This window comes from Candidozyma auris, chromosome 2 (assembly GCF_003013715.1).
Source record: "Candidozyma auris chromosome 2, complete sequence".
Taxonomy (NCBI): Eukaryota; Fungi; Ascomycota; class Pichiomycetes; order Serinales; family Metschnikowiaceae; genus Candidozyma; species Candidozyma auris.
This window is the reverse complement of record NC_072813.1, coordinates 1854105-1880644: the sequence shown is the minus strand read 5'-3', so window position 1 is coordinate 1880644 and position 26540 is coordinate 1854105. Positions and strand designations below refer to the sequence as shown.

General features: G+C 45.2%; 9 protein-coding genes across 9 annotated transcripts; 7 read left to right on the top strand and 2 right to left on the bottom strand. All coding sequences in view use genetic code 12, as the record gives it.

Moving 5' to 3' along the window:
• Window positions 1-984: 984 nt before the first annotated feature.
• SHM1 (glycine hydroxymethyltransferase) lies at window positions 985-2448 on the top strand (the record flags this gene model as incomplete). The annotated part of the gene is made up of 1 exon (XM_029035837.2): window positions 985-2448. One exon carries the CDS (start codon window positions 985-987, stop codon window positions 2446-2448), a length of 1464 nt encoding a protein of 487 aa, XP_028891079.2.
• Window positions 2449-3303: 855 nt separating this feature from the next.
• Window positions 3304-6258, top strand: MED16 (Med16p; the record flags this gene model as incomplete). Its single annotated transcript, XM_054702082.1, has 1 exon — window positions 3304-6258. The coding sequence occupies one exon, from the start codon at window positions 3304-3306 to the stop codon at window positions 6256-6258; it is 2955 nt and encodes a 984-aa protein (XP_054558057.1).
• A 647-nt stretch (window positions 6259-6905) lies between these two features.
• On the bottom strand, window positions 6906-8081 carry CJI96_0002320 (uncharacterized protein; the record flags this gene model as incomplete). Its single annotated transcript, XM_029035835.2, has 1 exon — window positions 6906-8081. One exon carries the CDS (start codon window positions 8079-8081, stop codon window positions 6906-6908), a length of 1176 nt encoding a protein of 391 aa, XP_028891077.2.
• Window positions 8082-9659: 1578 nt separating this feature from the next.
• CJI96_0002319 (Arf family guanine nucleotide exchange factor YEL1) lies at window positions 9660-12608 on the top strand (the record flags this gene model as incomplete). Its single annotated transcript, XM_029035834.2, has 1 exon — window positions 9660-12608. One exon carries the CDS (start codon window positions 9660-9662, stop codon window positions 12606-12608), a length of 2949 nt encoding a protein of 982 aa, XP_028891076.2.
• Window positions 12609-13443: 835 nt separating this feature from the next.
• PUP3 (proteasome core particle subunit beta 3) lies at window positions 13444-14127 on the top strand (the record flags this gene model as incomplete). Its single annotated transcript, XM_029035833.2, has 2 exons — window positions 13444-13468; window positions 13532-14127. 2 exons carry the CDS (start codon window positions 13444-13446, stop codon window positions 14125-14127), a joined length of 621 nt encoding a protein of 206 aa, XP_028891075.1.
• Window positions 14128-14351: 224 nt separating this feature from the next.
• CJI96_0002317 (uncharacterized protein) lies at window positions 14352-14651 on the bottom strand (the record flags this gene model as incomplete). The annotated part of the gene is made up of 1 exon (XM_029035832.1): window positions 14352-14651. One exon carries the CDS (start codon window positions 14649-14651, stop codon window positions 14352-14354), a length of 300 nt encoding a protein of 99 aa, XP_028891074.1.
• Window positions 14652-16574: 1923 nt separating this feature from the next.
• On the top strand, window positions 16575-17777 carry PDA1 (pyruvate dehydrogenase (acetyl-transferring) subunit E1 alpha; the record flags this gene model as incomplete). Its single annotated transcript, XM_029035831.1, has 1 exon — window positions 16575-17777. One exon carries the CDS (start codon window positions 16575-16577, stop codon window positions 17775-17777), a length of 1203 nt encoding a protein of 400 aa, XP_028891073.1.
• Window positions 17778-18393: 616 nt separating this feature from the next.
• CJI96_0002315 (ATP-dependent RNA helicase BRR2) lies at window positions 18394-24669 on the top strand (the record flags this gene model as incomplete). Its single annotated transcript, XM_029035830.2, has 1 exon — window positions 18394-24669. One exon carries the CDS (start codon window positions 18394-18396, stop codon window positions 24667-24669), a length of 6276 nt encoding a protein of 2091 aa, XP_028891072.2.
• Window positions 24670-25042: 373 nt separating this feature from the next.
• TRP4 (anthranilate phosphoribosyltransferase) lies at window positions 25043-26164 on the top strand (the record flags this gene model as incomplete). The annotated part of the gene is made up of 1 exon (XM_029035829.2): window positions 25043-26164. One exon carries the CDS (start codon window positions 25043-25045, stop codon window positions 26162-26164), a length of 1122 nt encoding a protein of 373 aa, XP_028891071.2.
• Window positions 26165-26540: the final 376 nt, after the last annotated feature.

Here is a 26540-nt window from a genome sequence, read left to right as displayed (position 1 = left end):
GATATTATTTATTCACCTGAATAGGAGTACTATGGTTTTGTTGAATATTCGCAAGAAGTAGCCAGATTTAAGTACATAATGCAATAAGTATCCTCAAACGTAATTGCAAAACAAACATCAAAAATCCAGCGTCGAAAATTTTAGGATGAGATAAAGTGCAGAAGATAACCTGACTTTATAAGAAGCGAAGAAGCCAAGATGTAAGCCTTCTACATGATATCGTAGACGGTATTTGTAGAGAACAAGGCTAGCCATCTTTAATTGAACATCATGGTCTCACATGAAGGTAAAAATCTCTTTAATTACAACCATAATAAGACTCCAACATAACTAGGACCTAGTATTAGTGATGCCAAAGCCTCTTGGTCACTTGTTATTAACTTGTTGGTGGCACTTTTCGCAACCACCAACTACACTTTCCTACCATACTTAATTTTGAAATGTCCACCTAAACCGAGAACTAAAACTCCAGAAGCAGCCAAAAAGCCATAAGAACAGATTTCATGAGCTTAACTCTCATATTTGATTGGGACTTATCTTCAGGATTTCTCTTCCTCAAAAACCTTTACGCAGCCCTCGATATCTGATACGCTCCCTTTTCCACAGTTGCCGGGAGTGATTTCATCTGCCCGGAACTCAGCAAACTCAAAGGTGAAGTCAAGGGGCCCAGCCACACGGAATTTGCAATCAGCTCTGCCTACACCGCCAAAAGAGTCAAAAATGCCTTTGTGTCCCACCTTGACTCTCTCGCACTTGACTCTGATACAGACCCCCCAGATTCTGTCGCTCGACTCGGTCCCCCGGAGTTGCCCCAGCCACCCTCGGCGGTACCCTCGGAGATGTTCTCTTCAGCGTGCAACATCCACGTGAATCTCACGCGCGCCATAGTGAGTCAAGGACTGAATTTTTTCCACTACCCCATTACTAAACTATAAGAACAACTCCGTTCCCACTCTTTCCCACACGTCAATTCACCTTCTCGGAATGCTTTCCCGCTCGCTCCGTGCTTTGCCACGCACCTCGCTTAGCGCCCGTACCTATGCCCTCTCAGCCAAGGCGCAGGCCCTCATCTCGAAACTGGTCCAGGAAGTCGACCCAGAGATGGCCTCCATCTTGCAACAAGAAAGAGACAGACAGAGAAATTCCATCACGTTGATTCCCTCCGAGAACTTCACCTCCAAGGCCGTGATGGACTTGTTAGGCTCAGAAATGCAAAACAAGTACTCAGAAGGTTACCCTGGCGAAAGATACTACGGTGGTAACGAAATCATCGACAAGGCCGAGTCCTTGTGTCGCCAGCGTGCTTTGGAGGCGTTCAACTTGGACCCTGAACAATGGGGTGTCAACGTTCAGCCTCTCTCCGGTGCTCCTGCTAACTTGTACGCATACAGTGCCATTTTGGAGGTGGGTGACAGAATCATGGGCTTGGACTTACCTCACGGTGGTCACTTGTCCCACGGCTACCAGACCCCAACCGCCAAGATTTCTTACATCTCCAAGTACTTCCAGACCATGCCTTACCGCTTGGACGAGGAGACTGGTCTCATTGACTACGACACCTTGGAGAAGAATGCCCTTTTGTTCAGACCTAAGGTCATTGTTGCTGGTGCTTCTGCTTATTCCAGAGTAATTGACTACAAGCGTATGCGTGAAATTGCCGACAAGGTGGGCGCCTACATCTTGTCTGACATGGCCCACATTTCTGGTTTGGTCCTGGCTGGTGTCACTCCCTCTCCTTTCCCATACTCCGACATTGTCACCACCACCACTCACAAGTCCTTGAGAGGTCCTCGTGGCGCCATGATCTTCTTCAGAAAGGGTATCAGAAAGGTCACCAAGAAGGGCAAGGAGGTCCCATACGATCTCGAGAGAAAGATTAACTTTTCTGTGTTCCCTGCCCACCAAGGTGGTCCCCACAACCATACTATCTCTGCCTTGGCTGTTGCATTGAAGCAATGCCAGTACCCTGAGTACAAGCAGTACCAACAAGAGGTCATTGATAACGCCAAGGCTTTTGCTTCTGCTTTGGAGAGCAAGGGCTTCGACTTGGTGTCTAAGGGTACCGACACCCACTTGATCCTTGTTGACTTGCGTTCTAAGAGCATCGACGGTGCACGTGTAGAGGCCGTTTTGGAGCGTGTCAATATCGCCGCCAACAAGAACACAGTTCCTGGTGATAAATCTGCATTGTTCCCTAGTGGGTTGAGAGTGGGTACACCAGCCATGACCACTAGAGGTTTTGGCCCAGAGGAGTTCGCCAAGGTTGCCGATTACTTCCAGAAGGCTGTTGAAATTGCCATCAAGTTGAAGGCTCAAGAGCAGGGTACCGTGGCCAAGGAGTTGATGGCCAGCTTCAAGAAGCTTGTCAGTGAGTCTGAGGAGGTCAAGGCTTTGGACGCCGAGGTTCAAGAGTGGGCTGCCAAATTCCCTGTACCTGGTGATTTGTAGGCGCCAAGTACATATCATGAAGAGAACGATACGAAGGACTATAACCTGTGGACGATGTAGTCACGTCGACAATGTACTGTCGTTGTTTACATTCATCTTACAATCTAAGGTAATGCGGCCCTATCTGATCATCACCAGATATGGATTTTGTGTCCAAATAATGCTATACTAAAATGGTTTTAATGTAGGCATCTGATTCATGGTACCGATAATTCTCGAATTCGTACATCACGCTATTCCTGAGATCTTCAGTAACTACCTACATAGGAATTGGGTCTTGATTACACCTCGAATCAATCGACAATTGAGTTTAGGCATATCACAGAAAGAATTAAGATAGATTCTGATATACTTTGAGGACCTTTTATGATTTTCCTGCTTATGTAGTCTGAGCTCTTCCTTATTGGTTACAACCAGTCTATCTCTTTGCAAAAGTGTTCACCCTTCCAAATGCTTCAAACACATATATCGTATTCATTGAAGTAAGAGCTTCTAGACACCAATATTTACATCAAGACAATAGAGAAAACTCATAACCACCAAACGTCAATTATTGCATTTACAAAGAACCATGGCTTATTCTAATGGCTGCGAAAAAGAGTTTATTGGCATATTCATGCACTAAACATGAACCCAGAACGGATATATAGATATACATGACAATAATTAAGCCACGAATAAAATTATATAAGCCCAAACTTTTGCACAATACAGATCATAATTGTGAATCTTTATCCTAATCAAAAGACTTTCAGGTCCTCTCTCACGTGATACTATCACCAAGAAGATACTACACGAGATCCTACTCAAGTCTAAGTCTACGCTCATCGTCCAAAACGCCCAGACTTTCACAGAATGCCGATACTGGAGCGAAACCCCCCGCTAACGAGAAGTGGGTATCTCAATGCCCTCTCTAAACGATCGTCAGCCATTTCCTGGTCCAAGTATGGCTTCATCACTTATGCACATCCTGATCCGAGCTCGGGTCACAATATGTGCCTCACATACCTCGAGAACACAAATGGGAAAGATTGGCAACTAGCGAAAGCCACGGAAATTGCATTGAAGCCGCTGGACGGCGGCTCGGTGGCTGAAATCGATAGGCTCAAGTGGAGTAACCTCCTGACAGACTTGGCTGTGTGGGATGTTCATGGGAATTTCTACATCTTGCTTGCTGGAGTCGGACTCATAAATGATAAGAAGGAAAAGGAGATGAATGGGCTGCATGGTCCGGCTAATGGTAGCGGCGCTTCTCCTCCACTAAAACGTGATAACGATGGTCCTTCCTACGAATTAACATCCTACAACCACATCGAGATGATATACAGAGACATTGTGCCACCGCAAGCACACACCAAATGTGTTGCTTTTGAGTGGTTGAATATTCAGAAACCACAAATTATCAATAAACCAGCTACTTTAACTAATGTGGACGAGTCGGGTTACGCTCACTATGCATACGGTGTACAGCAACATCATCCCCCCGGACCCAGCCATCCTATATCAACGAAGCAGGCTTGTTTGGCTGTTCGACAAAATGGTCTTTTAAATTTGTACTATCAGGGAGAGCACAAGGTAGAGTATCATAAGTTAGCCTATAACTTGGCACCCGATGGCAGAGAAGGCAGCTGCACTTTCACCAAGGCGGCTATTGGGTTTAACAGCGATAAAAAGCTTGTCATTTGTGCATACGACGCCCGTTCAGACCTAATATTGACTTATGTGGTGAGCATCGACTGGGGATATTTAGTAGACTCTGCCCAACGCCAAAGGTCTGATCCACACTACCATACCCCTAAGGATGGTCAGAATCAGCCGCTGCTCTCGTGCTCTTTGGTGCATGAAATGAGACCAGAGCCCACCGCATTTTGCGATAATGAAGATGACAAGCAATTTGGACGACCGGAAGTTGTTCAACAGACCTTGAAGCTGATTGAATTATTTTCTCCGTCTTTCCAGCAAGACTCCTGCTTGGAAATCCTCATCACATACGAGTGTATGGATCCTGTTGGGAGTCAGCCTTATACGCTGGCGTATAGATACAATTTAGAACCTGCAATGGATGCTGTGGGCGATCTTTTTGATTCTATGGCGGCAGAAAACAGCAATGAGTCTCGCGATGGTATATCGAGACTAGTTTTACAAGGCCGCATCAACCTTTCCAAGCAAGTACAGCAAATTGAGACCGCGATTTCAGAGAGTTTGTTGCTTTTCATATACAACGACGGCTCCATCGATTCTATAAATAGAGAGACCTGGGAAGTTATGCAGCCACCAGAGGTCAAGATCGAGGGCAAGGAAAGCTCTGACGCCTTTCCGTCTACCATCATGTCACTTCTAGATTGCGGTTTTCAATTTCCTACTTTGGAACCATCGCCAAATTTATTAGCCATCTCTCCAAACATGGCAGCATTTGTTCATTACACTGATGGAAGACTTCAGTACAAAGCTTTAGAGCAGTTCAACAGTGGTAGCAACACTCTGCTATGTGGCATAGGCTTTGCCTACATGCATGCGTGTGCTTGTTACTCAACAACATCTTCAGATGACTTACTAGTGATGCTCAGAAATGAGCTTCATAAAGTCGAGTCACTTGTGCCAGATCTGGCAGCTGAACTTATAGATTTAGTGATGACGGAATCCCACAAGGCTATTAACTTCCAGTTGAACTCATTTGGAAAAGAATCAGTGGATAAACTTCTTTCCAACCCTCCTTTACAAAGACTATTGTCACTACAGCTTGTCTTGGGAGAGCTTCATCCAACCAACAGAGCAATTAGAGATATGGCATGGATTGTTCTCAATCTAAGATCTACAAGTTTTGGAATAATGTTTTCCCTTTCCAGCATCTACAGACAAATGTCAAAAAAGAAGCCCGCCGAGGACCTTTTGCAAGACTCGGTGAGTCGAGCAGAGTGTATTATGCTGTTGGTAGGCAATGTGCGGTGGCTCATCGACTTAATCGTCTATTTTAATCAGGAGCTACTACAACTTTCATTTTCAAGAAGCAGGCCGGCGCAATCCAAGGTGACACTTGACAACTCTGTTGTTCTTCCAGTCATACTAGGTAAAGTGCCAAGATTATTCCTTATGTACTCGCTCTCGTCCATTGGCAAGACGCACGAGATATTAAAGAAGCTCTACAAAGAGCTCAATGAAAGCAACAAGCTCTTTACGCCCATGAAAGAGGCTCTCAACAGGTTCTTCACAGCATGTAACTCACTGCCTTTGAACTTAGGCCTTTTTGAAAGCTTTCTTCGAGAATGTGAACTCTATGTGAACAAGGAGCTCAACAATGTTGTTTCTAACGACAGAAACCAACTGCTTCGCCTAGAGCAACAGCTCTTCTGCCGCGGATTCATACCTGAAGAGGTCAAATATATGGCCAAGGTGTTGATTGACCGCCACGCAGCTACGATAAGCAGAGACTTGAAGCTATCCGACTTGTACTTTTACGAGAATGATTGGATAGACGTAGGAATCGCACGCAAGACACTTCCCGTGCCACTGGCCTTGTCAGATGATGGATATAATCCCACAATACCCCGCCTTCGTTATTCAGACCTGGAAGTTGTTGATGCTTTGCGCAAAATCATAATCAATGCAGCACCCACAATACCATCAGGTGGTGCCACAGCCTTGGGAAAAGGGTACTCGCTGAAGAACAAAATAAGGAAATGCACAAGGTGCAAGGCAGTCTCTCTAGTGGCGGATCCTACCATTTTTGATGGAGCTGGCGGTTTAGGTGTTTGGACAATGGTGTTTCAACGGACATGCATTTGTGGAAATGCATGGGTGAACTGCTCTTGACTTTAAGGGATTCTGAAAATAAAATTGCATTTCAAGATATTGGAGGCTCTTGTGACAATTAAATCTTTTTATTAAGGTGCCTTCGAATATGATGCAAACTAACTGAAGTTGGCATGATAGTTTACATAAGTCGTATAGGAACTTCTCTATATGAAAAAAAGAGAAAAACCTGTTTGAAAGGTCGACAAAACTGATGTCACCTTGAGTTCTGACGTGAATTATTCAAATGCTTTTAGCCGGAGACGATCCTCTACTTTAGACTTGTAATAAGAATGGGGCCAACTATGATTGTGAAAAGTCATGGATGGCGTCAAACGTTGCTTGATTACAGAGCTGAGTCCATGAGATCCACCTGGGGACCCCTTGTACCACCTCCGTACAAGGTATTGAGCAGCTCGAATAATCCGGCTTTCCAATGGCCAAGATCAAGATGATCATTCGTGAGTATATTTTCGAGAATTTCCTTGAATGTGTTTCTGATGAGTGGGTTCGTGACATCAGTGGGAGGTTCTACTAAGTACGCCTGAACAACGGAGGGCATTTCTGCAAGGAGATACTTTGCTGAATGATCGTGACAGGAAATAGCGCTGAGCAAGTCATAGGCGGCATCTTTGGATAGCTGATCAATTTCTCTTTTTGAAAACTTCTCATCTTTTGCAAGGTATTCGAAAAAAGTGCGGTCCTCCCACAGCACGTAGTATGATCGGAAACATGATCTTATCTATAGTAGATAATCGAAGCTGAGCGAGCTGATCATTATAGAACTTATGCTTGTCCTTGATAAGCTCTAACTTTATCTTTAGAAATAGCAGCTGATGTGAAGGTATGTTGAGGTCCAATTTGTTGATAAGAGGACCCAATGCCGTGTTTTCGGTTATCCACAGCAAAACATCATCGTTGCCGTACTCAGTAACTGCAGCCACAAGCTCCTCGAGCGGCTTGACTACAAGCGGGTCACCATCAGTGAGGGACTCTGACAAGACACGTATACCTTCTTCGACGTAGGGTGAGAGCAGATCAAACAAAGCAGGCAGCTCCTTTATATCGGGAACAAGGCTAGTGTAGAAGTTGAGGAGCACGTCGTATAGTAGCATGTCACGATCGTCATCAAAATTTGAGAAGAAACTTTTTGGGTCCACAACACCCACGATTTTATCACGCTGTTCCTTGGACAAGTCAGCATGTCTGTGGAAAACTATCTCAGCGATGCTGACGTAACGAACAGTCAAGTAGGAGTCAGACAACAACGATACGAGCTCCACAGCGTGCATGAGATCAGCAGCAACCACTTGAAGCATATCGTGAGGACACAGTTTCACCAACACGTCGACCGTCCAGCAACTATTGCGGATGGAGTGGTCCGATAAGCTTCTATTGACCGCTCTCGACACCAAATCGGAATTGTTTACAAAGTCCTGCGCAGCCTCGTCTCCCTGTTTAATTCCCCAGGCTACGAGATCCACTGTGGCCTTAAATAAGCTCACAGGGCTCGGATAGTTTACTGCTCGAAGCATTTCTTCCTTCGGAAAGAAGGCGAAGGCAGTTTGTAGTGGCACAAGCTGAAGAAGCTTGCTCAAGAAATCAGCATATTCCAGAGCAAAACTGCTTGCCTCCACAATCCGTCCAAGCAATGGCATCACTGCGGTCAAGATCGAATTCAGATGAGGGTCCGCAGATTGTAAGAGGTACTTGTGGGTGGCAATATGGTCATAGTATTCGTTGAGAGCAGACTCACTGCTCGGGCCGCCGTTGATGTAGGCATTGAGGTGGTCAACGAGCTTTAGTGTCTCTTTGTCGACATCGGGGACAAGCAGAATTGGCATCTTTTTGTAGGGAGGTGAGTTGGAGAACGAGATGGTTGATTAAAAAGATCGCGACTTCTGGGGTAGGTTTTGGTGAGGCTGAGATCCAGGGCAGAATGAGAGATCTTATTAACAAAAAATAAGAAGTCTCCAGATAGATCAAGTGAGTCTGCAATTTGATTGAATCGGTGTTGGAGTTGAATAAAGCCTATTGCAAGAAGTTCGTTTTAGGCAAGCTCATTTTTGTTTCTGCGGGCCAGTTTGCAGCCATTTTAGTCACCGAAGGCTACGATATAACTGTGAGAGAGAAGGTGGAATACCATCAGAACTCTGGATAAGATAGTGTTTAGGCAAAAGTGACTTCGTGGTAATTCTTAGGTCACTTGAAAGCCCAAGACACCAGTGGCATTTTGACATCAGCATCCAGCTAGGCCTGCGATGAAAGGGCTCTTCCTTGTAGCACCATCAAGCTGGGCAAGGAACCTACTGAAATGACTGTTTTGTGATCTTGCAAGCATCCCCACTCTGAACATCTGTGGTGTGGCTTTATATAGCCTCACCACCACTTGCAAGGCCTAGCTTCACAGGACATTCCCATCAAAAGCTGGCATCTTTGTGGATAATTCAGCAATAATCCCCCAGTAATACTAGGATGAGACAAGCAGGCAGCAAAGCCAATCCCGAATCATTTCCTATTTAGAAATTCGTATTCAATTACACAATGCGTCAATCTTCCACTACAGCTCCAGAAGAGGAGAACCCCCCTGAGAACAGGCAAATCGCCCGGCTACCGCCATTACTTTTCCCATTTCAAGGAGCATTCCACTGAACAATAGCTGGTGCGAGCCCCTACTGTGCATACTGGGACACTATTGGCGATAAAGCGAGCAATACTTCCAGAAAGGTTTTCAGATTTTTCGTCTAATAATTTTCAAATCCAGAAAGTCTGATTTCTCGTTCGACTGCAACGGTGAAAATTTTCCTCCAATTATCCTCTTTAGATGCACCGTCGCTTGTACACTTTGGGTGCAAAAAATCCCCAGGGGTCTGCTAGCCGCACTTTCCTAGACAGGCTTGCAACCATTCGCCCATGTAGAAGTCACGACTAGAGTTTCACAATTAGAGCAGCTTTTGCATTGAGTTTAGAAGACTTCGGGTTTCATCTCGCCGACCTTATTGCAGTTCGGGATTGCCACATCAATTTTTTGCAGGTTTCGATTTTTCACGCCCGTTTTCTATTTCTGTGATCTTACCTCTTTCCTTCTTCGCTAATTCGTTCCCGGTGTTTCGCCGCACTGGATGAAAAATTGCAAACTTTAGAGTTGGCGCTGGTACGATTCCACGAGAAGAAGCCCAACTTTCTGCAAATTCGCAAGAAACCTTAACGAAAGAGTCAAAGAACCTTTCAAATTCAGTTTTTTGAATCCATTTGGACCCTATTTCACCCAAAAACCCGTCCACACCCACGCTTTCCTCCACCGCGACGCACCTCCATCCTGTGCCGTCTAACACACTATCTCAAACCTCAACTTGGACAAAGCGCTACACTCCTTCTTTTTAGCTCTTCTCTTGCTCACACTCCTTTTTGTTCCCCTCTTCATGTCTCTTGAAAAAAGTGACTCTTCAGAAACACTCCACGGCACGGACAAATTCGACAAGGTGGGAAACAACCCGTCTTCGGGTCCCGTCAACAGTGAAGACGAACCGCTACAGGAATCTGAAACCACAAGGACAGAAAGCTCGACAGCGGAGCCCGAAGCTGCGAAGGAAGAACCAAAGACTCCAACCAAGAATGACGACAAAAAAGGACTCGAGCAGAAATCTGAAACTACCACAAAAACCGTGGACTCCACTCCTGACGCTGGTGCACAGAACGAGCTACTAGAAATCGCCAAAAAGCTCTTCAACGAGGAGTTTGTGCTGATCAAGCCGGAAGAATACACCCAGTTTTTGGCTGCTGACGATAAGGACTCGGCCGCCATCAGAGGGCTCTACATGGATATGTTTAAATGGAGCCCCAGCTTGATCAAGTCCACGAGGACCTTGTGCCTGAAGTTGTATCTCAAGGGGGAATCACAGGAAATTGACCGGATTCTCTCGGCCTTCACCATGCTGTGGATCCGCCAGAACCCAGTCAATGTGTTTTGCACGAGAGATTTCGAAAAAATTTACATCATCTTGTACAGCTTGATCTTGCTCAACACCGCGTTGCACAACACCGAAATCAACAAGAAATCCTCCATCTCCCAGTCAGACTACGTTAGAAACACCTTCACCACGTTTCTCCAACTGAACAAAAAGAGTTCCAGCAAGCTCTCAATAAGGCAGAAGATCCTGATCGAGCGCGAGTTGCACTTATACTACGACGACTTGGCTCGCTGTGAACTTTACTTGAAGCAAAATAGTGAACTACTGACTCCCCAATCTTCCTCCGCTCACGTGCGTCCAAATGCTGCCAATAGGCTCTCTGTGGCAGACACCATTCGTCTGTCTGTGTCTGGAACATCGGGAGACTACCCTTCGCTGCCTCATGCCAACATTGATGAGTCTAATTACCATGCTGATCTTTCCAGACAGATTACAAACGCCTCCGGCATGTCAAATGACTACGATGGCCGTAGAGCTTCTTTGGCGCTTCTGAAGGTGAGATCTGGGGGGTCAGTAGTGTCTCACATAACGGCGACTGCTACTAATGCTGGTTTTGGACCAAACTCTGGTGCGAGAGTAGGCTTCACCCGTGTTCTACATTCGAACTCCTCTCAAAGAGGAACCCTCAAGAATAGAACCTCTTTGGACCACTTGCGCCATTATGGACACACCACTTTGGGCCATAAAAGCTCGAGAGCTTCCATAATCAGCAGACTGTCCAACAATCAGGAAGACCAACTTTCAATCCTGACAACAGACCTACCAAACTTAGATACACTGTTTTCAGGTAAACAGGACTTAGGGGATTTTGATGTGGCTAATTTCCAGGACCGATATGATCTTTCTTTGGAATTACAAGGTGCGCCTTATTTGAAAGAGGGTCTTTTGAAGCTCCGCATCATCAACAATGATCAGCTGGATTCCATAGGGAACGGTGACGTGGACTCGACGTCGGCATCATCCGGAATTATGCTGAGCGCATCGTCCATTGTCTCTAGAAAACTGAGCTTCTTTTCTCTCTTCAGAAGTACACCAAAGGAGCCAGCCCCCGTGTCAACGACAGTTGGCACGAGTCATAATCACCATGTGTTCTCGACCAAGTTTAGCGAATACTTTGTTGTGGTTTCTAAAGGTGAACTTAGACTCTATTCTTTTGATCCTAAGCAGATAAAGAAGCAACAGCAAAAGCTTAAGAAGCTTAGAAAGCACAGTTTAGCGTTTGGAGTAGATATTGAAGATGAAGACGAAGACGTGGGAGATGGAAATTGGCTTAAGAATGCTGCGAATATGGGAAACTATAACTTGTGCTCCACTATAGCTCAACTAGAGAGGCTGTCACTAAATCAGCTGTCAGAAAAGATCCAGTGGACATTGACATTCCCAAAAGTCAGCAAGAAGGCCGCTAAACGGTTTGTGTTCGAGGCTGGTACAGTGGAAATCGCTACAGAGTTCGTCAACACATGTAACTTTTGGGCTTCCAAAATCACCGCCGTGCCACCTTTAGAAGAGAGTGTCACTTCAATTGAATATGGATGGACGAATTTAGAGAGCATATTGACGATGGGTGACGGTTTCAAGAAAGCTAAAAATATTGGTAAGTGGGAACAACTTCCCAGGGGAGTTTACATAAGCAGCTTGTCTACTGCTGGAGAGGGAGACCATGAGCACGAGGGGTTTCTGAAGCAGTTCTTGATGACACTCAAGTACTATAACAGCTTGAAGACTTACTACAACAGCTTCCGCTTACAGAGGACGACTTTCTTGCGAAACATGAGAAGGTTCCAAAGCACCTCAAACTACAAGTTGATTTCTCAAAATTTTGAAGGTCGTGCAAATGAGTACAAGGAGGAGCTCCATAGGTATAAGAGTTACGTCATTATGCTCGCCTATGGACTCAAGCTTAGGTTTGATGCTGTTGAAGATGATGTTTACGAGAGACTCAAGCAGGAAATTTTGAAGGATACCGAGCTTACAATTGATAAGGAGAGTAACGTAGAGGTTGGAGCAGAACTTGCAAAAAGGGTCACCAAACACAAGGAGGCCGAGCTGGATTACGTGAAAGCGGCTAAGAAAGAGCTCGAGAAGATCAGCGTTCTTACACCTGAACTTTATATGATGTTCCAGAGGAAGGACGCCTTGCCACAATCCAGAGATGAGAGAGAGCTCGACGAAACGCTTTTAGAAGACACTTCAGGGAACTTGGTGAAGCTGCCCAAAAATTTTAGTCTTGCTGACATCAAAGACCTGGAAGCCAGCCCAATCACGCAGTTGCTATCAGCAGATGCGAACAATGGTGATACTGGAGTCGGAGAATTGACTCAAGCGAAAAGAGAGCTCATCATGAGTTTCAGCACAAACACCATCAAGGAGGAGGACGAGGAAATTGAGAACATACTTTAGGCGCCTGGGGCGACGTTTATGAAAATCAGATGCTTCGGTTTAGTAATATGGATGATGCTGGTGTATATCACAAAAGAGTGTTCAAATATACATATGTATAGAGTAAGGACAAAAAACCACGTAAACGAGTAGAGCTCAATTTTGTAATGCTTCCGTGCCGATGACCATCAAGTCGTATTCAGAGAAATTCTAAACCTCTGTCTGCTGCAACTCCCAAATCGAAAACGTAGGGAAATCTTTGAATGTGGATGCTTGTTGTCACCTCTTTTTGACACATTAATTAATATTCTATACCAAAAAAGATACCCATAATTACAGCAAAGATGATAAAGGAGTTGTTTGAAATCAAGTGACGAGGTGACCATACTTGGACGCTTTTGCCATATTCTAAATCCAAATGAACCAAAGAAGATTGCAGCAATTCTTTGGTGTATTTTCACTAAAGTCCGCTGTATACTTACCACGTCCCAAACAGCTATTATTCTACAGTCTATCTCTTTTAAATAAAAAATACATTGTACAATCGAGCATATTCATTTTGCCTCTACTTACCTTTGGTTCTGCTGTATCAGGATTATTCGATAGAACGCGAAGCATAGGTGGGTCAACCCAGAAAAAAATCACACATTAACCTGCGCAAATGACACGATGAGAACTGAATTTAAGCGAATGAACATGAATAACATCAATTCAGTTCTTAGAATACCCATCTTCATAGACGACGGCTGTAACCAAAGCCTCCACAAATCTTGGTCACATGATCATGCACGTGACCAGATTCTTTCAGTGGCCATATCAATGAGTGGCGCTTGTAGCTTCACAAACCTCCAATACCATGTCTGATCCAAGCTCCATCAACGGTATGTAAACAGTTACGAAAAAAAGACATAGTTTCTCTTTTCTCACAAATTGCTAACTCCCAGGTGGCTCCGCCGTCGCCATGGTCGGCAAAGAGTGTATAGCCATTGCCTCCGACCTTAGACTTGGCAACCAGTCGTTAGGATTATCCAACAACTTCGAGAAAGTGTTCCAATTCGGCGACAAAACGTTCTTGGGGCTCACTGGTCTTGCTACTGACGTGCTCACGTTGAAGGAGGACTTCAGGCTTAAAAACAACTTGTACAAATTGAGAGAAGAAAGAGAGATCGAGCCCAGAACATTGGCCAACTTAGTGTCGTCGTCTCTATACGAGAAGAGATTTGGTCCATACTTTGTTGGCCCAATTGTTGCTGGCCTCGAACTGAAGACCAACAAGCCGTTCATCTGCGGGTTCGACTTGATTGGGTGCATTGACGCTGCTAAGGACTTCATTGTATCCGGCACCGCCAGTGAGCAGCTCTACGGTATGTGTGAATCACTCTACGAGCCTGACTTGGAGCCTGAGGACTTGTTTGAGACAATTTCTCAGGCTCTTTTGAATGCTGTTGACAGAGACGCTTTGTCTGGTTGGGGTGCTGTGGTGTACGTTGTTACCAAGGATAAAGTGATTAAGCGTGTGCTCAAGACTCGCCAGGATTAGAAAGGGCAATTTGCTTCTACAATCTGGCGTTGCAAAACATGGTTTCCTAGAAATGCGTGGAAGTTTTCTTCCACAGCTTCAAATCTATATACAAGTTAATGAACTAAACGGAATGACAGTGCCCCAATAGGGCTTAATAACGCAGAGCCTTTGACATAAGAGAGCACCATAGGCACACTAGCCTGATAGTTCTCTCAATTTTGGTCGATACCGCTCTACTTCCTCTATTGCCTCTTTTGAGCCTCCAACTCGATGACTTTCTTCAAGTAGCCGTTCTTTCCGTACAACTCCTCCTCTCTCTTCTTCTGCCTTTCCTGCATTGCCTTCTGCTTCTCCCTGCTTATTCTGATTCTAGCCTTGGCATCCTCTGTTCTCTGAGCATGGATACATTTGGTCAACTCATCTTTTTCAAAGTTGCACATGCCCATTGCCTTTTTGAGAAACTCGGCCTTGTGGCACTCTTCGAGAGCGTCCATGAGCGCTTCGCATGTGTCAAATCTATTTCTGTCCAACTGTGGGTGCATTTGTAAAGAGGACGGCAATCACTACTGGGGAGTTTGGGATCGGGGACATGGCCCGATGTAGAGGGTGGGGTCACGTGCAACCACTTCAACAAGTGCCTTTAGGGACAATTTCAAGCTTCAAACAAGAAAGGAAAAAGGATAATGAAGAATGTGAGGTTTGTGATCAATCGTGGATGCTACTATGGCATGAAAATCTATGCATTACTCTTGCGTAGCACATTTGAGGAAGGTTAGCAACTGCGACTGAGTAAGAGGTATTATGTGAACAGTGTGCTACGAAAACTGTTTTGTGAAACCTTCCATAAGGAATATAAAAGGTAAAGGTTTTTGTGAAGATACAGAAGCAATCATTTTGATGCTTCATAGAACCACGTAAACTCTCACTTGTTACCTCCTCTGATTGTTCCGCCTCGACTTTAGCCGGCGTTTCGCAGCCGTTTTTTACAACGGCCGTAGCACTGATGATTCCGTGGGATTTGTGAGATTCAAGCAGCTTCAACTCACTAGGCTGGTAGGTTAACGTCCAAACGGCCTGACCATAGTCGATGTCATCATTACCATCGTAGATTGGCAAGATTCAAAGCGACTCGTGACTGCTAGACAAACAGATTTGGAAAAAGAGATGAGGAACTGAAGAAGTGGAAATTCAGCATGGGAACAGAGGTGTCCTTCAAAAACCAATAAGGGTTTGCCCAAAGGCACACCTGCCATCGAAAGAATGAACAGATTTTGAAGTGACAATGGCTGCGAATATACTATGTGCTTGAAGTTGGTATGTGTCAGCTACCCAAGACTACTAAAAGGAGACAATGTGTAGTTATCTCTTCAATGGATGGTCTTTCTTCCTCGGGAATCAGAAGTTCACGTAAAATTGCACTGGTTGCTTACGGTAACCGCTAAAATACAGTAGTAGTGAAAGAGCCAGCTCGTGGGTGATTGGCAAAGACGGGCAATTAGAATAATTAACAAAATATGAAAATCTTTAGCAAAGCGTATTCATTCCCTTGAAACCTGAACTTGAGGCTTTAAGAATGAGGAACCCCTCTTAACTGGAATCTCCACACTCTATCCAAGGAACACGACACATCTCGATATGACATGGAAAGGTTAGAAAGAGCATTTTAAAAATCAACTTCATACAGTTTGTGATCAGCTTAATATTCTGTTGTGGCCATGATCGCTAGGGTATTGTTCCGGGTATGAGAGGAGCGAGAGAACCGTGGTTACTCAAATTGCAACTCATTATCTCTAATTCGTCACCAAAAATAAACGATCAAATAAAAAATATATGAAGAAATTCACTTGAAATAAAGATCGAGATTCCAGTTTTACTGGTTAAAGCTGAGTGTTTCTGTGACTGATGCTCTTCATGAAACTGACCCAAATAAGTCTATGGCTGCGAATATCCACCTACAGATTGTACGATGTGTCAGGCTACATTTCATGACAGACCCTAGACTTTTTCAGATTTCAACACACGTTGCAAAACTGATCATTTAACGTCCGATATTGTCAATTTCAATGTAAATCATTCTTCAATCGAAGTCAAAATTACTACCCATGCCACTTCAGCACTCCTTGTATATAGCGCTTTCCTCCAGCTCGGAGTATACCTCGCGAGGCTCGGAGTTCTACGGCACCGACGGTCACGTGATACAAAAGAGAAACCACATTTCTCCTACTACCATTGCTCCAAATGTCAGAACAAGATTTTGCAGAGATAACTAAGCTCAGTCTCAAGATTATGCCGGCAAACAACTCTTCAAAGCTGCCTCTGTGAGGAGCCACAACTGCGGTAGGTAGTGCCTCACGTGACCGGAAGAATACCTCCGTAGCGCGGAAAACACCTTCCCGTCAACCTCATCAAAATCTACAACTCCTCTGTTCCAGCAACCACCACTTCTTTTTTCTTGCTTCATAAACATGCTTAGAAGTGCAATTCGTACATCACGTGCTCCACTTGTGCACCGTGCTCCAGCCACTCGTTACTTGGCCTCCCAGGCCCTGGACCTTGTTCAGATTGAGCTTCCAGCATCCTCTTTCGAAGGCTACAAGCTCAGCGAGATGCCCGAATTGACCTTCGAAACCGAAAAGGAAACGCTTCTCCAGATGTACAAGGACATGATCATCATCAGAAGAATGGAAATGGCTGCTGACGCCTTGTACAAGGCTAAGAAGATTAGAGGGTTCTGTCACTTGTCTGTTGGTCAGGAGGCCATCGCCGTGGGTATTGAAAACGCTATTAATAACAAAGACACTGTCATCACTTCGTACAGATGTCACGGTTTTGCGTTCATGAGAGGTGCTTCCGTCAAGGAGGTTTTGGGTGAGTTGATGGGTAAGAGATCGGGTGTCTCTTACGGTAAAGGTGGCTCCATGCACATGTTTGCCCCAGGCTTCTACGGTGGTAACGGTATTGTCGGTGCTCAGGTGCCTCTTGGTGCCGGATTGGCCTTTGCCCACAAGTACAGAGGTGAGAAGAACGCCACTTTCACTTTGTACGGTGACGGTGCCGCCAACCAGGGTCAGGTGTTTGAGGCCTACAACATGGCCAAGCTTTGGGACTTGCCATGTATCTTTGCATGCGAGAACAACAAGTACGGAATGGGTACTTCTGCCTCGAGGTCTTCTGCGATGGTTGAGTACCACAAGAGAGGTCAGTACATTCCTGGTTTGAAGGTCAACGGTATGGATATCTTGGCATGCTACCAGGCCTCGAAATTCGCTAAAGACTGGTGTGCCAACGGTAACGGTCCTTTGGTCATGGAGTACGAGACCTACAGATACGGTGGTCACTCCATGTCTGACCCAGGTACCACTTACAGAACCAGAGAGGAGGTGCAGCACATGAGATCCAGAAACGACCCTATTGCTGGTTTGAAGGCTGTGCTTTTGGACTTGAACATCGCCGACGAGGCTGAAATCAAGTCTTACGACAAGGCTGCTAGAAAGTACGTCGATGAGCAGGTTGCCGCCGCTGAGGCCGACGCTCCTCCAGAGGCCAAGATGTCCATTTTGTTCGAGGACGTTTACGTGCGTGGCAGTGAGGTTCCTGAGTTGAGAGGCAGAATCTCCGACGACACCTGGAACTTCGAGAAGAACGACTTCACCAACCACGTTTACTAAGTAATGCAATGTGATAGAACGAGACGAACCCTGCCATTATAGAGATGAGCTCAATGTAGATTATACCACATAAGGACCGCGGCAACTTCAGTTGCCATTTAATCATAACTCCTTATTTGTCATAGAAATTCAGCCACCGAGGACCTAACTAAGTATTCATTGTGTTTTTTTCAGCGACCAATATCATCTCATCGGCCCTTTCGACTAGTTCGCAGACGATACTATAGTTAATCAGAGACGAGCGTATCTCATCAATACAATGACAAAAACGGTGTTTTAGAATAACACATCCCCAATATCAGCTTCATTCTTGTAATTTACATTTGCTTTTTATTTGCCTGACCTGTTGTTAGTGTATGAGTTGTAGTACAAAACCTGATTCACACAAGAATTGTACAGCACCAGTAACGAGTCAGCAGAAGAATATTAGCTACAAATAACCCCATCCAGTTTAAAGGGGATCTTCTATCAATGAAACCCCAAAAATTTTTCAATCTGTACGCTGGAATGGCTGCAAAATGCCATGGTCCTCTTCACCAACCATCTCATCACGTGCCCTCATCACCATATGAACCACCATAAACCACAATCTACTCTTCACGTATCTTCCCGAGCCATGTCCGATACGCAAAGAAACGGCGGCTACTCCCAAAAAGAGCTAGCTGGTGTTGCATTGGCCAACAATGCGGGGTCTCTGGGAGCCAATGAGCCAGACTCGGCACCTAAGTCTCTAGCAGGCCAAATCTCCATGAAGGATATGGGCTCTCGAGCCAGGGTTGAAGAGAGGGAGGCAAAAGCACCAAGTGCGGAACCAACTGAGCAGAAACACATTAGCACCCAGAGTGGAGCTCTATCCTTGCAGAGAGACCTTAATCTAGAAGATATAGCATACAAGCCCACTACGGAGTCCAATGCCGTGGCTTTCGAGGAATTTATCAGTGAGATACGACAGTACATTCCAGACGAGTCACATAGTGTGATTCTCTCTGCGGCAGATACCGTGCTTGAGGTGTTGAAGAACGGAGATTTGCCTGTTGAAGCAAAAAAGGCTGACATTGAAGAACTACTCTCGGTAAAGCTCAGTGACCAACAGCTAGGGGAGATGGTGAAAGCGTCACAAAAGATAACAGACTTCCACGACCAAAAGAAGGAAAATACGGTGACTAATGGAAGTCAGGCATTGGCCATAGAATTCGAAGATGAAAGTGATCAAGAAGCGCACCTGAACGTGGTAGTAGAGCCTGAGGGCGTTCAAGATGTCCAGGATGATTTCGAAATTGCAGAAACTGCTCCACAGGATATAGTGTCAGTTAAGTTGACAACGACACAGAGCCCTCAGACCAAAGTGTTGGCCTTGCAGGATATCAAGCGTGACTTCTTGTACAGCAGTGTGGCAGCTCTGAACCCTGAGTTGGAACAGGAGCAAATTCGTGACAAGTGCAAACAAATTTCTAAGCTTATGGCTGATAAAGAGCTTTCCCAAAACGACCTTGAAAACAAGCTTCTCGAGGTCACTGAGTACAAGCTACTAGATTTGGTGAAGCTTTGCATAGATTACAGGTGGAAGATAGTGTTCCAGTTACAAGTCCTCAGTGGCGATAAGAAAAAGGCATTTAAAGAGATGGAAGAAATGGGTCTTCATCTGCTATTAAGTGAATTTGGTGTTACCAATGAGCAACCCAAAAAGAGAAGGGCTCTGGATTCTGGTGAACCTCTGAAGAAAACAAAGCCAGAGATCCGAAAACCTAAGTTAGTGGATCTTGAAGGTCTTGTTTTCGAACAAGGCGGTAACCTTATGGCCACGTCGAAGGTGAGTCTCCCAAAGGGCTCATATCAACAAAACAAAAAACTTTATGATATCATTTCGGTTCCAGCTCTCGAGGGGCCTGCTGCATCTGATGAAGACCTTGTACCAATATCCGACCTTCCGGAATGGGCTCAGGCAGCCTTTCCTGCTGGTGAGACGCAGAGATTGAATCCAATTCAGTCCAAGATCTACCCTCAAGCGTTCAAAAGTGATGAAAATTTGCTACTTTGTGCTCCTACAGGTGCAGGTAAAACCAATGTTGCCATGCTTACATTTCTTCGGCTTCTATCTAACTACCGTGATGAGCATACTGGCCGAATTGCTTTGAGATCATTCAAGGCTGTGTATGTCGCCCCATTGAAAGCTTTGGTTGCAGAGCAGACAAGAGAATTTCAAAGAAGGCTCACCTCGCAGTTTGGAGTTGTGGTAAACGAATTCACTGGAGACTCAAGTCTCAGCCAAAAAGAAATTGCGGAGACTCAAATTTTGTTCACCACGCCAGAAAAATGGGATATAGTTACCCGAAAACTGACAGAGTCTCTGTACGCCCAGCAGGTCAAGCTCTTGATCATTGATGAAATCCACTTGCTTCACGACGATAGAGGACCTGTATTGGAAAGCATCATTGTAAGAGCAAAGCGTACGCCAGATATAAGAATAGTCGGTCTCTCAGCGACATTGCCCAATTATGAAGACGTTGCTCGATTCATTGATGTTGACCCAAAGAAGGGACTCTTTTATTTTGATGCTCTGTACCGTCCTTGTCCATTGGAGCAGCAGTATATTGGCATCAAGGAAAAGAAAGCTATTCGTAAAGTTGCAGCTATGAATGAGGCGTGTTACGATAAGATGAAAGAGTGTATCAAAAACAATCATCAGCTCATCATATTCGTGCACTCCAGAAAAGACACCTACAAGACAGCTAAGTGGCTCTCGGAAAAAGCTGCGGAAGATGAATTACTGGTCACAAGCTCTAGTGTTGGTGCACAGGAGATTTTGAAACAGGAGGCAGAAAACGCCCGCAACAAGAACTTGAGCCAGATTCTACCCTCCGGTTTTGGTATTCATCATGCTGGTCTTCAGAAAGAGGATAGAGGAACGGTTGAAGATCTTTTTGCTCAAGGTCATATTTCGGTGCTTGTCTCCACCGCAACATTGGCTTGGGGTGTGAACTTGCCAGCCCACACTGTCGTTATTAAAGGTACCGACACTTACAACCCCGAGAAGGGTTCCTGGGTTCAGCTTCTGCCTCAAGATATCTTACAAATGCTTGGTCGTGCTGGTAGACCTCGTTACGATAAGTCTGGTGTGGGTGTGATTATCACCGCACATGACCAGCTTCAGTATTACATGGCTGTTTTGAACCAACAGCTTCCAATTGAATCGCAACTTATGAGCAGATTGGCAGACAATTTGAACGCTGAATCCGTTTTAGGACAAATCAAGAACTTGGACAATGCCGTGGACTACCTCGGCCAGACATATTTATACATCCGAATGCTCAAATCTCCTAAATTGTACCAAGTTGGTGCCGAATATGAGAATGATAAAGCTCTTTACTGGAAGAGAGCAGATTTGGCGCATACAGCGTTCACAATTTTGCATAAACACAAGTTGATCACCTACGATGAAGACTCTGGAAAAGTGATTCCTACAGAGTTGGGGAAGATTGCTGCTTCATTCTACATCGGCCACTCAACTATTTTCATGTATCATAACAAGCTCAAACCGTGGATGTCTGAAATCGATGTGCTCCGTGTTTTTGCCTCTTCTGAAGAATTCAAATATGTTCCTGTCAGACAAGAAGAGAAGCTTGAAATTGCTAAGCTTGCAGAAAAGTGTCCCATTGCTATAAAGGAGCCACCCACTGAACCCTTGGCTAAGATCAACGTCTTGCTCCAGGCGTACATTGCACACTTGCTGCTAGAGGGCTTTGCACTCATGGCGGACATGATATACATCACGCAATCAGCTGGCCGTTTGCTTCGAGCGATCCACGAAATTTGCGTGAAAAAGCTTTGGGCTTCTGCTTCACTCATTACTTTGGAATTGTGCAAGATAGTCGAAAAGAGAACTTGGAACACGTCCTCACCTTTTAGACAATATGGTTCATTGGCTTCTCCTGAGATCATCAGGGCAACAGAAGCTTCCCACTTACCATTTATAAGTTACTTAAATTTAGATGCTGCAGAGCTCGCTGAGGCATTCAACTTGAAAGGACAGAGTCAAAATCTTTATGACTTGCTTCAGAATTTCCCCAAACTAGAGATCAGTTGCACTGCTCAACCCATCTCACGGGATACATTGCGAATTCTGGCAGATATCAATGCCAATTGGGTGTGGAACAGCATTCTCCACGGAAGCAAAGAGAATTTCCTCATTATGGTTGAGGATGTAAACGGCGAGCTTATCTTGTTCAGCGACATCTTGCAAATAACTCCAAGGAATGCTCAGCGGACCATTGCACTCGATATATTCGTGCCTATTTCTTCGCCGCTTCCGCCCAATCTTTTCTTCACAGCAGTCAGTGAAAAGTGGTTAAACTGCTTGTGGAGACGTCCCATAGAGATGTTTCATACACAGCTTCCGAAGAAACCGCTGTCTGCTACTGAGTTATTAGATGGCCAGAGCGTACCAACCGCTGCATTAAAAGATGAAAAATTCATTGAGTGCTTCGAGTTCTCTCATTTCAACAGATTTCAATCTCAGGCTTTCCATGCGCTTTGGCAAACAAATGATAACATATTCTTGGGAATAGCGAAAGGTGGTGGGAAGACCGTCTGTGCTGAACTTGCAATTCTCAATCACTGGAGACAGAACAAACAGCGTGCTATTTATCTTCAGCCTTCGCAAGACCTTATTGATGCTACCTTGAAAACCTGGGAGAAGAAGTTCGCCAACTTGACCGATCCTCCTAAGCAAATTGCCAAGCTAACTGGAGAACTTTCTGCAGATATAAAGATTCAGGCAACTTCTCATCTTGTGCTAGCCACTCCTGCTCAGTTTGATGCTCTCACGAGGCGCTGGCGCCTGAGAAAAGCTGTAACACAAATAGGTTTAGTGGTGGCCGATGATGTTCACTTAGTATCTGGTGGAGGTAGCGGAGGAACTGCTTATGAGACTGCTTTGTCTAGAGTTCGTCTCATGAGCGCTCATTTGAAATCAGAGCTTAGAATCGTTGCCTTATCTCATCCGCTCTTGTATGGAAGAGATCTTGGAGAGTGGTTGGGCTGCACTAAGCAGAATATTCTCAACTTCGAGGCTTTTGAGCGTTTCAAACCAATGACAGAAATCAAGCTTGAAGCCTACAGTGGGTCCCCGCCTGTGAAACAGCTTTTGCCCAAAGTGAACGCTTTCTTTAATGAAACTAAAGACTCGACCATTGTTTTCGTTTCCAGTAAGAGTGCAGCGTTGGAGATCCTTCCCGATATCGCCAAATTTCTGAAGTCTGACGATGTTGAAGCGTACGTGCTGAAATTATCTGTGGCTATACTACGGAAATTTGTTCAAAAAGGAGTGGGTTTCTTCCATTTAGGCATGCTGGGAAGAGATAGGATTGTCATGGAAAGGCTTTTTACGAACGGGGTACTCAGTGTCGCTATTGCAACAAAAGACTGTGGCATCTGTGTTCCCAAAGCCAGAAATGTGGTAATTCTAGGTTCACAAGTCCACGAAATATCACAACCCTCGGACTATTACTTAAACGATATTTTGGAGATGGTGGGAACATGTAGCGAGGGCCGGGTTTTGGGACTCGTCCATGCACCAAGGGTGACGTACTACTCCAAGTTCCTCAACGAGGGTATGCCGTTGGAGAGCTATTTATCCTTTGATTTGCACGATGCGTTCGTCCATGAGATTGCAGCTAGGACTTTCCGCTCCAGACAAGACTGTGTAGACTGGCTCACATACACATTCTTTTACCGTCGTTTGGTACAAAATCCCAGCTTCTATGGCCTTAAAAGCGTGGGCCATGTTGAAGTTTCCGAATTTTTGTCTGATCTTGTTGAAAGCACATTGAAAGATTTGGCTGATTCTGGCTTGATCGAGCTTCACGACGACGATGAAGATGAAGATGAAGATGAAGATCAGGAGGAGGAAGAAATGTTACCACTTAATGGTGCAATGATTGCTTCCCATTACAGCGTAAGTTTTCAAACCATGCAGCTTTTTGGGAAGCTCACTGCCAAGTCGAGACTCCGTGATATTTTGGAAACTGTTACATCTTCAACGCAATTCGAGCTGCTTATTTATAGGCCAGACGACGAGCATACTTTGGCGCAATTGGCTAGCGTCGTACCCTTCAAAGTTGGATCCGACGTTGTATTGGAAGCTTCCCTGACAAAGGCATTTTTGCTTGTACAGGCCCACTTGTCAAGGATCAAGTTACCAGCCGATCTTGCTGAGGATCTCAATATAATCTTGAAATCTATCTTGAATCTTGTTTATGCATGCGTTGATTCCCTTTCCTCCGAAGGTTACCTCAATGCACTTCAAGCAATGGATCTCTCGCAGATGCTCATTCAGGGGATGTGGAATAAAGAGTCGCCTCTCAAGCAGATTCCCCACGTCAACAGCGGAATGCTTGAGCGTTGCAAGAAGTACAACGTGGAGACGATTTATGATATCATGACTTTGGAGGATGAAGAAAGAGACGATGTTCTTCAACTCGAAGGCAAGGAGCTACAGGATGTGGCCGATTTGGTGAACAAGTACCCCAATATTGATGTCTCATACAAGCTTGACTTGAAAGATTCAGTTGTTGCTGGGGAGCCTAAGCTCATCACAGTCACGATCGAGAGAGATGAGGAAATGGAGGATCTTGACGTCGTTGCTCCGCGATTCCCTGGACAGAAGCGCGAAGGCTGGTGGGTTGTTGTTGGTGATGCAGATTCAAGACAACTTTACGGCATAAAGAAGACGACGGTTGCACACGAGACACAGGACATCAAAATGGAGTTCACGGTTCCTGTTGCAGGCCACCACAGGTTGAGTGTGTGGTGCATGTGTGACTCATACTTGGATGTTGATAAGGAGATGTCGTTTGAAATTGATGTCGAAGAGGGTGAGGAGGATGAGTACTGAGGAAGGATATAGAAGCTGGTGATATTTTCGAAAGGTTTTGAAGCATAAGCAAGTGTTTTTTTGAATAATTCAGACTCAAAGTGAACGCAAAGAAATGGCTGCGAAAAGCAGCTTTAATCACTCACTATATCGCACTGATAGATACATCGGTCACCCAATAAATTGTCAGTCCCACGCCGCAAAAGCTGTAAATGTCAGTCGTACAACACCTTCTAGCAATAATTGCAAGTGTCCATTCACATAAACACACAGCCCATAATACCCCGGCTTTCTCTGATTCACTGGACTTTCATCGCCGGCAGCATCACGTGCGTTTATCAACACTACCCTCATGAAAAATTAACTACAGTCGATCAACCTTCAACATTCTCTCATGTCCACCAAGAATGTGCTCACGCCATATATAAAGCTGCTATTTTTGGAGCCGCCAAACCTCACCCCAACAGATTTGAGCACCGTTCTCAAGTCGATGTTCCGCGGAATCCCCAGCGATATCCAGCTGGCTGCGTTCCTCACTGCTCTCAGAATGCGTGGGCTTGATCACGAACCAGAATTCATAGCTGCTGCTGTGCAGACGATTCTAGAGTTCTCCGACCATATCCCTCCGCAGCTCGTTGCCAAGGAGGGCTACGTTGACATTGTTGGCACTGGAGGAGATGGCCAGAACACATTCAATGTCCTGACCTCTGCGGCCATAGTGGCAGCTGGAATGGGGCTCAATGTGTGTAAACACGGGGGCAAGGCGCTGACGTCGACCTCCGGGTCCGGCGATCTTCTCAAGTGTTTGGGTGTGGATCTTAGCGTTGTCAACAAAGACACCACGCCGGCCATTGTTAAGAAAAGCAACTTTTGTTACTTGTTTGCACCTTCCTTCCATCCAGGGATGGGCAAAGTGGCGCACATCCGCTCGCAAATGGGCATTCCCACGATTTTCAACATCTTGGGTCCTCTCATGAACCCAATCCCACTTCGAGCCCGTATTCTTGGTGTGTACTCTGAGAAGCTCGGTGAGCTGTATGCTGTGGCGGCTGCTCAGCTTGCACAAAAGAGCCCGGCTCACGAAAGGACCATGGTCGTGTGGGGCGAAATTGGCCTCGACGAAATCAGCCCGACAGGTAACACCAAGTGCTGGCTCGTGGACGAGAAAGGTGAAATCACCAGAACAGTCATCTCACCCAAAAACTTCAAGCTTCCTGAGCACAGTCTAGCCTCTGTGCGCAGTGGAACGCCTGAGGAGAACGCAGAGACCTTGTTGCACATCTTGCGCCAGGATTCTCCCAGATACATGTTGAAAACTATCAATGATCCCTTGGTAGACTACATCTTGATGAACTCTGCTGCCGTAGCATATGTTGCTGGGTTGGCCAAAGACTGGGAAGAGGGCATGGCTCTTGCCGTGGATAGCATAAAGCTGGGTAAAGCAGCGAAGGCTTTGGAAGACTTCAAGAGTGCTCTTAGCGAGCACATAGCTGTCAACGAAGCAACTGTGGTCTGAGAAAAATATAAAAAAAAAAAGAAAACGAAAGTTTTTTTTTTTTTTATGGCCCATATAGACTGTAATAGAAATGACATGAATGAGGTAAATGAGAAAGTATCTGTTGTGCTGGTTTTTCGCAGCCATTTCTCAATCTGGAGCAATGAAAGGTGGACGCCCAAAGGATGCACTTGATTCCCGAAGATGTTTAAGGTACATAATGGTCAAAATTGCCTACATCATTTTAAAGCTTATTTTGCTTATAGGAGATTTCACGTTAGCAGAACTGTTACTCTCTGACAGCATTGTCACGTTATTTTCGCGTGACCAGTCACGTGAATTATACACCTACAACATCGCGATCGCGACTACCAAAACACAAACAAATCGATCTCAT